The 13,656-nt window shown below is 55.7% G+C and overlaps 1 protein-coding gene across 8 annotated transcripts in view; it reads left to right on the top strand.

The window, feature by feature from the left end:
* IQCE (IQ motif containing E) overlaps nucleotides 1-13,436 on the top strand; it is a 54,228-nt gene extending 40,792 nt beyond the window's left edge. For 7 of the 8 annotated variants that reach the window (XM_032755745.2, XM_058442180.1, XM_032755739.2 and 4 more), the window contains 4 exons: nucleotides 344-367; nucleotides 3,803-3,913; nucleotides 4,687-4,886; nucleotides 6,021-6,279. In XM_032755745.2, the coding sequence (XP_032611636.1) occupies nucleotides 344-367; nucleotides 3,803-3,913; nucleotides 4,687-4,886; nucleotides 6,021-6,264 (579 nt within the window). In that variant the 3' untranslated portion in view covers nucleotides 6,265-6,279. Of the gene's footprint in view, nucleotides 1-343; nucleotides 368-3,802; nucleotides 3,914-4,686; nucleotides 4,887-6,020; nucleotides 6,280-8,702 lie in introns of those variants that run through there. The other variant, XM_032755740.2, reaches the window with a different exon arrangement.
* Nucleotides 13,437-13,656: the final 220 nt, after the last annotated feature.

Raw genomic sequence — 13,656 nt, 5'->3', positions numbered from 1 at the left:
GCCCACATCCACCTCCTTAGGTGCACAGCTTGGTCTAATGGAGTCCCTTCCGCACAGCCAGGGGACTGGCACATGGCACAGACACATCCCTTCATCTGCAGCTTGGGCCACCTCATGTGACTCCTGGAGAATTCCCGCCATCCTAATGCTGCCTCTCACTTTCGTCCTCCTTACCAAGATGTTTGTTTGCTGGGCCCTGGCAGCTCGGGAGGGAGGAGCCAGGGCAGCCAGGCCTCTTGTTGGCTTGATCGACACCTGTTGGCAAGATGAAGGAATGAAAACCACTGTGTGGGGAAACATTCATCCTTCTCGTGTTAATTCACATATTTTTTCTTTTTTTCAGAAAAAAAAGGCTGTTCTGGATGAGGTAAGCGAGGTTTATTTCTTCAGTTTCGAAATTTGGATTTGTATTTTGTTGTAAAGTAGGTGAGGGGATATTTAAAGATGTGTTGATTCCTTTTCTTTTTTTTTCGAGACGGAATCTCGCTCTGTGGCCCAGGCTGGAATGCAGTGGTGCAATCTCGGCTCACTGCAACCTCCGCCTCCTGGGTTCAAGCGATTCTCCTGCCTCAGCCTCCCTAGTAGCTGGGATTACAGGCACGCACCACTGTGCCCAGCTAATTTTTGTATTTTTAGTAGAGATGGGGTTTCTCCATGTTGGCCAGGCTGGTCTCCAACTCCTGACCTTAGGTGATTTGCCATCTTGGCCTCTCAAAGTGCAGGAATTATAGGCGTGAGCCAGCGCGCCTGGGAAGTCATTATTTTCATGAAACCAAACCAGACTCCAACATTAAATATAAAATACATAAGAAATAGAAACATCAAATAAATATTTGGATAATTTCCCACTTTCAAAATCTCTTCATTCATTCCTTCCTTCCATTCATTCATTCTTTTCATGCACATTCACTGATCACCAGCCCTGCGTGGAGCAGTCTCAGAGGCCCTGGGATGCAAAGGCTCAAACACACAAGTGAACGAGTGGTTACAGCCTGGGGTGGCGCTGGTGGTGGCCAGCCCTGCACACAAAGGCCAGGAGGTCCCTGCGAGGGGTGACATGCAAGGTGGGCCTCGCGGGACACGTCAGAGCTCGCTGGACCGGGAAGTGAGGGGAGGGCATCCCAGCAGAGCCAGTGGGACAAGGAGTCTGAGACGGGGCGAGGGCATGGAACTGGAATGAAGGTTGAGTATGTCACCCACAGCTGAGAACTGACAGACTGATGAACAGTGCGGTTCCAGCCATGACCCTTTTTAGGGAGGAGCTAGGAAGTGAGGTCTTTATTTTGCTGGCGTCCTGGTGGCCTCTGAGATGCTCCCCTCTCCTCTAGGGCCTCTTCAGGGACAGCAGTGTATTTCCACTTAGACTGCAGGAGAGGACCCAGCCCCAGTCTCTCAGAGCTGGTGCTGGGCCGCAGGGCTTCTCACGCTGCCTTCTTCCTCGCCCGCAGCTGCTTCTCAGTGGCAGGGCAGACTCGGCACCTGCTTGTCCTCACACTCCCCAGGTGCATCTGATGTCAGCAGGGTTGACAGCTCTGCCGTCAGGGCGGGCCTTGACTTCCCCCTGCCCCACCCACTTCCCCTTCCCCTTGGCCACATTACTCATCCACAAGTGTTTGCTGGGCTCCTGCCATGTGCCGGGCACCAGAGGAGCTTGTAACAGATCAGCCAGACACTGTCCAGATTTCACGGGGTTCATACTCTGCAGTCAGGACAGCCAGTATGGTCGCGGGTGTGGGCAGTGCACCAGGCTCAGTGGCCTGCGCGCAGCTGCTGTGGGAGCATGTTGGCATCTGATGGCCAGGCCACAGCCACACAAGCGCCCTCCACGAGCAGATAGCTGGACTGCCCACCTGGACCACTACACTGCCCCTGAGGAAGGGACCCCTGCTCACCACTGCCCTAGTCCTCAGCGTTCAGTTCTGCAGCCCCTCCGTGCCTGGCCTCCTGGTCCCTAGACCTGCCCCACAGACACACCCTTGTCCATACCCATCTTACACATCTGCAGTGGCAACTTCCAACATCCCCGTCTCTGACAGTCCCTCCCATCCTCCAGCAGCCCTCAGGCCCTCATCCCGAGGTCTCCAGCACGTCAGCCTCCCACCTGCCCACCCTCCACAGCCTGCACAGGTTCCCGGTCCCCACAGCCGGCTGCGGTTCCTAGCACACGCCCCTGCCTGGCATCTCACTTTGTGGTTATTCTTGCCAGCCTCCCGTCAGAATGCAAGCTCTGTCTTTTTGCCACAACACCTCTGGTGCCTAGACTAGCGCCTGGCATATGGGAGGCGTTCGGTAAATGCCCTCCAGCGAGCAGGTGAGGGGATCCGGGCTCCTCGGCCGATAGGTCAGTCAGTGGTGGGTGCCGTCTCCCCGTCCTGCTTCTCTCCCTGGTGTCCCCCATGCCTCAGGGTCCTCATCTCTAAGTAAAGACAGTAGTGAGGCCGCCTGTGTGGGGCTGTGGTGAGTGTGGGGTTTCCCAGTGTGCGCAGTGTGTGGCGTGACGGAGATGCGTGCCGCTCTCACCCCTCCAGCTGGTGCAGAGACCCCCCATACCTAGCAGCCGCTTTACCGGAAGCTTCTGGGCAGCCTCCACGTGGTCACCACACTGGCGGGTCGTTCATTGTTAATAGCTGGCGCTGCCTTGCCCTCCTTTGCTGAGCTCTTTTCCCACCCCAGCTTTAAGACAAAACAAAGGTGTTTTCTGTTCCAACAGCGGCAAGCCTGCTAAACTCATGTGGCGTGGGGCTCAGTGGGCACGCTTGTCATTCTTCTAACGTGTTTGAGAGCTGCCCATCTATCAGGCTCGGAGGGTTCACAGGGCTAGAGGCAGATCGTTCAAAAAATAAGTGCTTCCCGAAAATGGAGCGTGAACTTCTCACGGAGCTTCCATGTCCTTTTTTTTTTTTTTTTTTTTTTTTTTAAATAGAGTCTCACTGTGTCACCCAGGCTGGAGTGCAGTGGCCCAGTCTTGGCTCACTGCAACCTCTGCCCCCCAGGTTCAAATGATTCTCATGCCTCAGCCTCCTGAGTAGCTGGGACTACAGGCATGTGCCACCACGCCTGGCTAATTTTTGTGTTTTTAGTAGAGACAGGTTTTTACCATATTGGCCAGGCTAGTCTCAAACTCCTGGGCTCAGTGGATCCTCCCACCTTAGCCTCCCAAAGCACTGGATGGCAGGTGTGTGCCGTGCCCAGCTAATTTTTTGTAGAGACGAGGTCTTGCTATGTTGCCCAGGCTGATCTGAATTTCCTGGCCTCAGGTGATCATCCTGCCTCAGCCTCCCAAAGTGCTGGGATTACAGGCATGAACCACTGCACCCAGCCACATTTCCTAAGAAAATCATTTAAGATTAAGTTCAAAGGATGAATAATTCTCTTAAGATCACTTTAGAGGTCTTTTGGCCCCTTGCTTGATTTAGAAGACATCTATGGAAAGTAGATGAAACCAATAAACTATTCCAACCTGAAAAAACGCTCCAACATGAAAACATAACCATGTGTGAAATACCAGCTCCTATTAGCCGCTGAAAGGGACTGCAGTGAGCAGCGGGCCCCTTGCCATTCCCAGAGTCCCTACCATGCTGACAGGCGCCGTGCCCTGTGCTCCCTGGGGTGCCGGTGAGTTTCTCCCAGACTGGGGTGAGTGGGAGCATGGATGGCTCTTTGAGAGACTGTGGCTGCGCAGCAGTGAGGGGAGTCGTGTTCTCTGCCACCGTGGCAGCTCTCCCCTCGGCGCCTCCCTCTCGCCTGCCGTCGCCCCGGGCACTCACACCTGCTTTTCTCTCCCTGCTTCCTTCCCTGACAGGCGGCTGTGGTGCTTCAGGCAGCTTTCAGGGGACATCTGGCGCGGACAAAGCTCTTAGCAAGCAAAGCACATGGCTCAGAGCCACCCAGCGTGCCAGGCCTCCCAGACCAGGTAATGTCGGGGCGCTGGACGTCCCAGTGGCCGTCTCCAGAGCTGCTCATCTCGCACTCCATCCACCGAGAAAGCGCAGGGCACCCCTCAGCCTCCACATCCCTGCCTGCCCAGCAGGCGTCCCCTGCGCTCCATCCCTGGCCATGCAGGCCATGCAGGCTTCTCTGCGCAGGCACCTCTGCACAGGCCCCGGATGGATGTGGCGTTAGGGCCAGATTGCCTTAAGCTGCCGGAGAGTCAAGTAGCTCCATGGAGATGTAGCTAAAAACTACTAAAGATAGATGCAGGCCATGCCGGCCCCTCCTCTGTATTGAGGACCAGGTGTTTGTTTAAGAATCCCTATAATAGGCTGGGCACGGTGGCTCACGCCTGTAATCCCAGCACTTTTGGAGGCCGAGGCCGGCGGATCACGAGGTCAGGAGATCGAGACCATCCTGGCTAACACGGTGAAACCCTGTCTCTACTAAAAATACAAAAATTAGCCAAGTGTAGTGGCGGGCGCCTGTAGTCCCAGCTACTCAGGAGTCTGAGGCAGGAGAATGGCATGAACCCGGGAGGCAGAGCTTGCAGTGAGCAGAGATCGCGCCACTGCACTCCAGCCTGGGCGACAGAGCGAGGCTCCGTCTCAAAAATAGATAAATAAATAAATAAGAATCCCTGCAGTTTAAAAATTCAGAACCTGCCACCAGGAGGCTGCTCACTGACCAGCAATTCCTGGGAGGCAGGGCCACCTGGAAAGGAAACTGAGCTCTTCCTGTCTCCCTGATGCCCAGGGTGCCCTGGGGGCCGAGCGCCAGGAGCCACCAGGGGGCTGCCAAACAGTCGTCTTCCCTGCCGTCCTTGCGCCCCAGAGCTCTCCTGTGCCCTGCGTTCCGAGCCCCATCACCCAGGCCGAGGGCAGCCCTGTGCAGGAGGAGGCCATTGTCATCATCCAGTCCGCTCTGCGGGCACACCTGGCCCGGGCCAGGCACAGGTGAGTCAGGGTCACAGGGAGGCGGGACACAGACGTGGCACGAGAGGCTGCCCACCGCAGCGGGCCCAGAGCACTGGGCGCAGGGCATGTAGCGGAAACTGGAGCAGCGCCTGCCGCCTGCCGGCGGGACCTCGGTTTGGAGACAGAGTAAAGGCTTCACATCCTGAGGACTCCCTGCTGCACCACGAACGTGGTGGAGTGGGCTGGAAGTTGTGATCCTCAGGGGAGGCCTTTCCAGAGTCGCTTCTTCCCTACTGGGAGAAGATGAGAAGAGGAGCTTCAGACACCGTGTAGCTCAGGTCACCATCAGTCTGTGGCCTGGCTTTTTGCTGTGCTGATAGGTCATCCCTTTGAAAGAAAACTGTGATGTGACCTCCATGTTGGACACAGCATATGACAGGCGACGCATGCAGGGTCTAGATGGCAGCGTTCCCACAGGCCTCCTGGTGGGTTCGCTAGGACTCTCTTGGTTGCAGAAATCAAAACCCCTTGAAGTGAGCCTGGGCAGAGGGGGAGTTTACAGTAAGGGGAAGAGACGGCCCCGCTCCGTCACCCCCCCTCTGCTTCACCCTGCGTGGGGTTTGTTCCCCTCTTATCACAGACTGCTCTGGTTCTCGGCCTCTGTGGTGGAGCTGCGCAGCCACCCTGCACTTCCAAATGGGCAGTTTCTCCCTCCAAGGCCGCATCTGCATCTCATGGTCCTGACCCCATGTGACCTGGGACACACCATGGGCTCAGGGGTCGGGGACCCATCCCTGGGCAGCGAGCCCCAGCCAGGACGTGGAGGGCCATGCAGCCTGCAAGCATGTCCCCGGGGAATGGCAGCTGGGCTGACCCAGACGGGAGACAGGGAAGGGAGCCGTCTGAGGCCAGCTTATAAAACCGTGCTGGCCTGACCGCAGCATGGTCCCCGAGGAGATGGACAGGGGACGTGTCTGAGGCTCTTCACCGCCGGACGTTTCTGGACCATGGGTGCATATTGGGTACAGCGCTGGTCGTGGGGCTCGGGGCTGGCTGTGTTTGCTTTCATTGGAATACCTGCCTCCAGGCAAATTAGTGAGGCCTGCCCTAAACCTCAGAGAGGTTTGTACTCTCTAAAGGCAGAATCAGCTGGCATTTTCTGTTTTTTTCCAGCGCTACCGGTAAAAGAACCACCACCGCAGCTTCCACCAAGAGGAGATCGGCTTCAGCCACACACGGGGACGCCTCCTCCCCACCCTTCCTGGCAGCTCTTCCTGGTAATTTCATTCATTTGGATTCTGGCACCGGGGCAGCTGGTCTGCTGAGGTCTCAGCCAAAGAGTGGCCACCTCCAGGAAGCCCTGGCTGTGTCGGGACGGAAGGGAGGCGTGTCCCATCTGGAACTGCCTCTGAACTAAGCACCACCTCATGCCAGGAAGGCCCCCAACAGGGCCCCCCTTGGCCCAGCTTGTCCTTTGTGCCTGGAATTGCCAAGGTCCTTGCTGTCTTTGTTTTTGCTCTCAGCTCCAGTGGGACCGAGGTGGCTTCCACCTTCGAGCCAGCATTTCTCCTGTTTGTTTGTTGAGTAAAACCATGTGATTGTTCCCTTTTCTACTTGGTTAAAGTACAAAACCAGTGAAGAAGCTGCTGGCACTGCAGGATGCCACACCCTCGCTCGTGTGAGGCCTCATCCCTGCCCTGTCCAGAGCTGATGGGGATGCCCCAGCAGGGCCCTGCCTTTCTCTGGCCGTCAGTCCCTTCATGTTTAAAGTAGAGAACGGGCTAGACAGCTCGAAAGCCACTCTCCACCCCAAATCTATGCTGCTCTGTATGGACTTGAGATCCCGTGTCTTATCCTACAATTAGAAACCCCCCATTGACACTTCCTGTAAAGGGAGGCTGAGTGCAGAGGCGCACTGTTGAGACCCAGGATTGTCGGGAGATGGAGAAGGGCAGCCTTAAGACCCTGTTGAGGAGTGGAGTGTGGCGTGCGGGGCTGTCTCATGTGGGAAGGGTCAGGCGAAGGGCTTTGCCGTGCTGAGTCCTTAGGTCTCCAGGGTGGAGTCAGGGAAGGAGGAGAGAGAACAGCAAGGAAAACCACAAAGGAAGAGGCTCTTCTGAGCCCAAAGGGTGCGGGTGAGGAAGGCCAGGGGGTGAAGGAAGGGTGAGGCCTGTCCAGGACCCACATGCCTTAATTTGAATGTCCCTTCAGGACGGGCCCAGGGAGCCGGCAGTCCCCAGCACCACTGCAGTAAGTGCGGGGGCCCGTGGTGGGGGGAGTCACTTTCCTAGGAGATCCCTCCTGTGCTGACGCGGAGTCACAGAGTTGGGAAGAGGCCGTTTTGAGGCCTGCATCTGACCTGGAGCCCGAGAGCCTTCCCTCCCCAGGGGGTCCCACTAGGGGCTGTGTTTTAGAGTCTCCTGCACGAGCTAAGAACGGTATACCACGTTTGACCTGGAAATACCACGTATGAAATCACATTTTATTCTTTTCATTTTTTAACCTAGTTTCGTCACAGCTAGAAAACTTTGAACTTTGATATTCTCTCCAAAACCTCCATTTGTAAAGCTCAAAAAGATGAGCAGCCTGGGGTTTCGGGGAGAATGTACAGACACGCAAAGCGGTCGGGCCAGCCTGTGACTCGCGGGCTCTGCAAAAGGCTTTCAGTTGTTCTCCAGGAGCCGATTCTCGCCAGACCCTGCGTTTGGTGACCTTTAGAGGCTTTGATCAGGGCTAAAGCGTGCGTTGATGCTGCCCTTTTCTCTTGCTAAACGCAAGTGATTTTAAAGAGGCAAGTTCATCCCAGTGACCCAGGGATTCAGCTTTATTGACCTAAGGAAATGTCTCTGTGAAAAGTATAAATCAAGCTTTTGTTTGAGCTGATTGGTTGTTTTTGAAGATAACCATGAAAGCTGTTTTTAATTTCATAAAGTTCCCCTTTAATACGAATTTTCTTGAAAGTTGCAGGAAAAAAAAGGCTGACACAGTTACAGTATCTGCGGCATGGCCAAATTGCCATTTCCTTCCCTTTTTAAAATCTCACATCAGCAGTTCATTACTTTTTTATGTTCGTCTTTCAAGGCAGTAAGAGTCAGGCTCCCTCGCAAGGAGCTCTGGGGCTGCTGCTGTGGTCGGACCTGTCCCTTCTTCAGCTCTGGTACCCACCTCCATCCCATCTGTAGGTGGCGTCCCATTCTAGAGTGGATTGAAAGTTCTGAACGCTCTAGATGCTTATGAAGGAGCATCCAAGGGGGAATGGCCGAGCAGCTTGCAAGCTCACAGCGATCCGTGCCTTGCGCCCTCCTGCCCTCCATACCAATGGCCAGCAAGTTAACAGGGAAGCTGGCTTTTTTTTTTTTTTTTTTGAGATGTGGTCTCGTTGTGTTGCCCAGGCTGGTCTAGAACTCCTGGGTTCAAGCCACCCTCCCACCTCGGCCTCCCAGAGTCCTGGGGTTACAGGCATGAGCCACTGCACCCAGCAGAAATGCTCCTACACACGGGTAGCCGCCCACCCAGGCCCCAGACTCCTGGACTGCTGCTGTGGGAATGGTTTTCAGGGAATGCCTCCAGTGCGGACTCGAGGTTCCTCCATGCTGGCAAATGTCTGCTTTTGCAGGTGTTTTGATTGGGGGAAATGGTCAGAATACTCAGAGCTGAGTTTGAAGGCTAGGAGAGTGAGGCTTTCTGGCAGGTGTGTAAGTTGGTTCTGAGGGCCTGTGTGCCCCATGGCTTACTGCTTCTGGGGGTGGCCACCGTCTTGCCTGCCAGGGAAGAGCAGACAGTGTAAGGGTGTCCGTGGTGGCAGCCCCTGAGGTCAGCGTGGCTGACCCCTCTCCCTGTGGTTCATTTCTGCAGACCCCTCTCCCTCAGGGCTGCAGGCCGTGGCACCTCCACCTGGAGATGACATCAACTCCGATGATTCCGACGATATTGTCATTGCACTGTCTCTGCCTACGAAGAAGAACTTTCCAGTCTAGGTCCCCGTCACTGTCTCCATGCCATGATGGCAGCGCTGCCGAGGACATAGGAACCACAACTGGAAAGATAATTTATCGTGTTAGGAGAAGAACGATGATACCTACTTAACACCTCAGCATCTGCGTCGTGTCTCTGTGCTTTTGTTTGCGGAAGGAGACCCAAATGCCTTTCCTTTCTTCTCTGGGGAGGGCCAGCGGCTCGTGTCCCCCTCATCTCCAGCTGCAGCTCGGACGGTGGATTTTCGGTGCCGACAGACACATCTGCCGTGAACTCGCAGACGCCAGGGAGCCCTGTAGTGACACGTTCTCTGACAGCACGTTGCCGCCTGCCCACAACCTTGACCGTGAGGAGCTATTATCCGCAGCCAGCACCGACACCACGCCCCCTCTTCCTGGTGACACCCTTAACAACCAGGATTTGCTTCCATCTCAGCCCAGGAGGCCAGGCAGACACGCCCCGCTGTGCCTTAGGAAGATGTGAGACCAGCTTCCCCCATCCCTACAGCAAAACACGGCCTGTCCCAAGCCAGTGAGGAGCTAAAGACACCCAGGTCCCCAAATCATCTTACTCCATGCCCCACCCGCTCACACCGTCCTTTCCCGTCACCCTTGCTACCCCCTGGAGCACTGCCCTCCAGAGCTGCCCTTCTCAGGAAGGAGTTTGGTTGGATTCTGTCACTGTGGAGACGAAGATTTTTAAAAATTCCCAATTATAATCACAAAAGCAGCATCACACCTGCTTTTGAGAACAGCAGGGTGATGTCTGTTCCCAAGCTGGTGGCGGGAGGCTTAGCCTCTGTGGGGCCACCCGGGGAAGAGGAGGAGAGGAGGGTGAGGAGGCAGGCTCGCTGTTCCAAGGGAGAGCACAGGCTCGTGGTGGGGCGTGTTGCATCTGGTGTCTGGGACAGTCCCCGTCACCCCATGTGTGCGGCCTCTGCAATCCCAGCTCCGTGGCTGGGCTGGGCTGAGCGTGCAGAGCCCGTGGAGCCAGCAGCTGCAGAGGCCTAGGAGGGAGTTCCTGGGGGAAGCGCACAGTGTCCGGTGCCCATCTCTTGCTTGTGTGCGAGATTAGCCCTTGCTGGGACGTCAAGAGGAAGAGCCTTAGACCTGGGCGGGCCTTCAGGGGCATCTAGACCCCTGCAGAGCCCGGGCCTGGTGTCCGCATCTCCACAGCACCCCTGTGGGGACTCCTGCCAGGGCTGGCCGCTGTCTCAGGAGAGACCTAACGTTAGAAAGCCCCTTCTTACACAGCTGACAGCTTCTCCCAAGGCTTCTGTCCACCAGGACAGGCTAACCCCTGGGCGCCTTTTCTGCAGCATGGCGGCCTTCTGAGTCACCTAAGCTGAGCCTGGGGCATCCTCTATGGTGGTCAGAAGGCCGATTGCCCCAACACAGTGGCTTGTGGAAGGAAGAGAGGAGGCTCTGCATGTCCACCTGCCCTGTGGGAGGAGGACACAGGTGTCCCCAGCCCAGCCTGTTCTCTCCCAGTCACTCAGGGATGGGGCCACCCAAAGTGCAGGACCCGCCCTACCCTGCAGTTCGCAGCCTGGCCCGTCTCCACTTAGGTTCTGTTTCTACAGTGGGTGGAAGCGAGTCAGCCCGGGGGCCTGGCTTCTGTACGTGTTTTCCTTATTTGGTCTGTGGGTTGCCAAGTCTATTTTTTTTTTCCACTGAACTGGCTGGTAACTTAACAGACTGTGTAACTGACACAGGCCCTCTGTAGACCCCTGCCTTCACCCCACCCGCCCAGGCGCTGTCCCAGCCATCCCTGCTTGCCAGCTCAAAGCTTCAGGTCCTAGGAGCCAGTCCACCTCGAAAGCCCTGAGAAAGTGAGACACCTAGGCGCACGTTCGCTGCGGGAGACCCTCCATTCTCTTGTGGCAGCTGCTCCCGCTTGTTAAACCAAGATGTTTCTATGGGACGTGCTCACTCTTGGGAACCACTGGCCTAGAGCTTTGGGTTACGGGTATGGAGAGGGCGTTCCTGCCTCGAGCTTGGAGGAGAATGTTCCATACATAAACCGCCATGTCCTCCTCTGGTGCAGCTGGGCTGCTCTGTTAAAAGCCAGCATCCATCTTGAAGCTCGCTGGGTAAATGGCAATGCATTCTCAAGCCTGTGTCTTCAGCTGATGCCCAGTGTCCAGTGCTGGTCACCAGTCCCCTTTGCTGGGTACAGCCCGCCCGTCTGTTCTGTGGTCCTGGAACGCTGCAGTGTGGTTTTTGTTCCATGGAGACAGCACCAAGCGGAGAGGCCTCCTTGCCCGCGGCCCCAGGGCCTGGGGGCCAGGAGTTCTGGCGCTGCGCAGACTTAGGCAGGAGGGTAAGAGAAGCCCATGGAGCCATGGGAGGGGCGTCATGGGCGGGGCCTAGCCAGGGGAGGGGTGAGCTGTGGGCGGGGCCTAGTCATGGGAGGGATGAGCTGTGGGCGGGGCCTAGTCATGGGAGGGGTGAGCTGTGGGCAGGGCCTAGCTATGGGTGGGGTGAGCTGTGGACGGGGCCTAGTCATGGGAGGGGTGAGCTGTGGGCGGGGCCTAGGCCATGGGGGGGTGAGCTGTGGGCGGGGCCTAGTCATGGGAGAGGCGAGCTGTGGTAGGTGCCTAGCCATGGGTGGGGTGAGCCGTAGATGGGGCCTAGCTATGGGAGGCATGAGCTGTGAGTGGGGCTGAGCCATGGGAGGGATGAGCTGTGAGTGGGGCTGAGCCATGGGAGGGGCAAGCCGGTGGAGTGGGCTGGGCAGAGCTGCAGGGGCTGCTGGCAGGGCCTAGGAAAGTAGACAACTGCCGGGGGAGACTGGCAGTAGAGAGTGAGTCCCCATGAAAGGGACCCCTGCCCCAGCATCAAGTGCCAAAGCAGGCCCCGTCTACCACTTCGGGGTCGACGGTGGCACGTGTTGTTCACGGTGTCCTGATTGTCACGGCAACACCTCCACATCACCTTGAACTTCAAGAACAGCAGCAAAGCTGTATCTGCTATCGGAGGCTGTTAGGTAGTCCAGCTTTAAAATCACATACTCTTTCTCCAGCCCATGCCCTTTAAACAAGCAGCCACAGAAGATGTCAGTCTCCAGGGCCTGGCCGCACTGTGTTGACAGCAGTCACAACTGTTGAGCCGACACTGCTGAGGCTGAAGCTGGCCCCAGTGCAGGGGGCTGGTGAGCCACAGGTGCAGCTACCTGGAGGTGTGCTCTCCCCTAGAAGCCTGTCCCCAACTCCTCCCCTAGAGGCCTATTCCCGCTGCTCACGGACCTCAGCAGAGGCACCAGCTGGAGGGCTCCAGGGACATCCTTGGAGATACGGGAGGCTTTCCCGGCACAGGGCGCAGCTCTTAGGAGGCCTTTGTAGGAGGCTGTCTCCCCAGTGTGTCCTGCTCATCCAGGATGGGGAGAAAGAGGAGGAAACCCCAGGCTCAGAAGCCAGGGACAGACTGCCGACAATTACCAAACTGAATCCAGGCAGTGCCATGACCCTGGGTGTCCCTTGGTTCACATCACCCACCAGACACAGCTGCGGAGAGAGTGCAGGGAGGGGCTGGGACCAAACAGGCCAGAAACCGGCAGAAAGGAGGCAGAAGTGAGGTGGGTGTGCCTGGGGCACAAAGCCAGCACTGGGGGGATTTCAGTGGAGTCCTACAGCCAGGCTCTGTGCGGACTGTGATACCAGAGAGGCATGCAGCCTCTGGGCAAGTCGGGAGAGGGCTTGGGTGGTCCCCACAAGGGAGAAGAGGTGGAGGGGCCAGAGAAGACCACCAAGACCACCGTTCCTCCAGGCCTGGGGTGAGTGACCTGACTATGAGACTAGCGGGCAGAGCCAAGCAGGGCTAAACTCCAACCCAGGGCCCGACGACAGGCACATTCCCAGCTAATGTTTGTATTTTTAGTAGAGACAGGGTTTCACTATGTTGGCCAGGCTGGTCTCGAACTCCTGACCTTGTGATCTGCCTGCCTCGGCCTCCCAAAGTCCTGGGATTACAGGCGTGAGCCACCGCGCCCAGCCTGCACATCAGTAGCTTGAAGTCTCTGAGAAGCCCTATTTTGTGAAAAAGACACCTACTTAAATTTATATACAAGCTGAGGAAGATTCAGGTTTGATGGGTATCAAAGTTTATACAATCTGAAGGTCCTTTGTAAGAAAAAGAACACAAAATTATGAACACAAAATTCAGAACAGAGCCTTGGAAGGGACTTACGAAAACAAAAAGATTTAGTTTCCTTAGCTTTACCATAAACCCACTTCTATCTACATGTTACAATGCCTGTATTTGCTCACCCAAAGACTTTCCCCTCCTCATGCCTACTAATAACTCCCAGAACAGGCTTGATTCACAGCAATTTGGGATGTGCTGGCACAGACTGTTGCAGCTTTCCCTAACTTGTTTCCTTTCTTCCATTCCTCATCTCAAATGTAAATATATCATCCCACAGCGTTATTTTTCTAGACATGATTTTTCTAGGACACCAGCCTCATCCCCACACTACATCTCTCTTCATGACTTAGGTTCCAACCTCTCTAGATGAGCACCTTCCCCACTTATTAGACCACAACACACAATAAGAAGTATATTTTATATTATGACCCAATACTCATACATATCATTGAAAAAAAATTTCACAAAACCAACCTTAACTTTTCTATGTGTGATGCACTCTGTCTTGCTGATATACTCCATATACAAAAATAATCCTGGTAGGGCCACGGTAAAATAATTCTTACAGTTGGCAGGTTGAGAAACACTCCCTGGTCAGCGTTGCACCCCTAATGCTTTTTTATGCTGCCATACTTTGCTTTTGTGGCTTCCTCATTTTTTGTGGGTTGTCCTTTACCTCTGTTATGACT

Source organism: Hylobates moloch, unplaced genomic scaffold, assembly GCF_009828535.3.
Source record: "Hylobates moloch isolate HMO894 unplaced genomic scaffold, HMol_V3 SCAFFOLD_1, whole genome shotgun sequence".
NCBI classification, from domain to species: Eukaryota; Metazoa; Chordata; class Mammalia; order Primates; family Hylobatidae; genus Hylobates; species Hylobates moloch.
The sequence above is the reverse complement of the archived record's forward strand: the minus strand, read 5'-3'. Positions and strand labels throughout refer to the sequence as shown.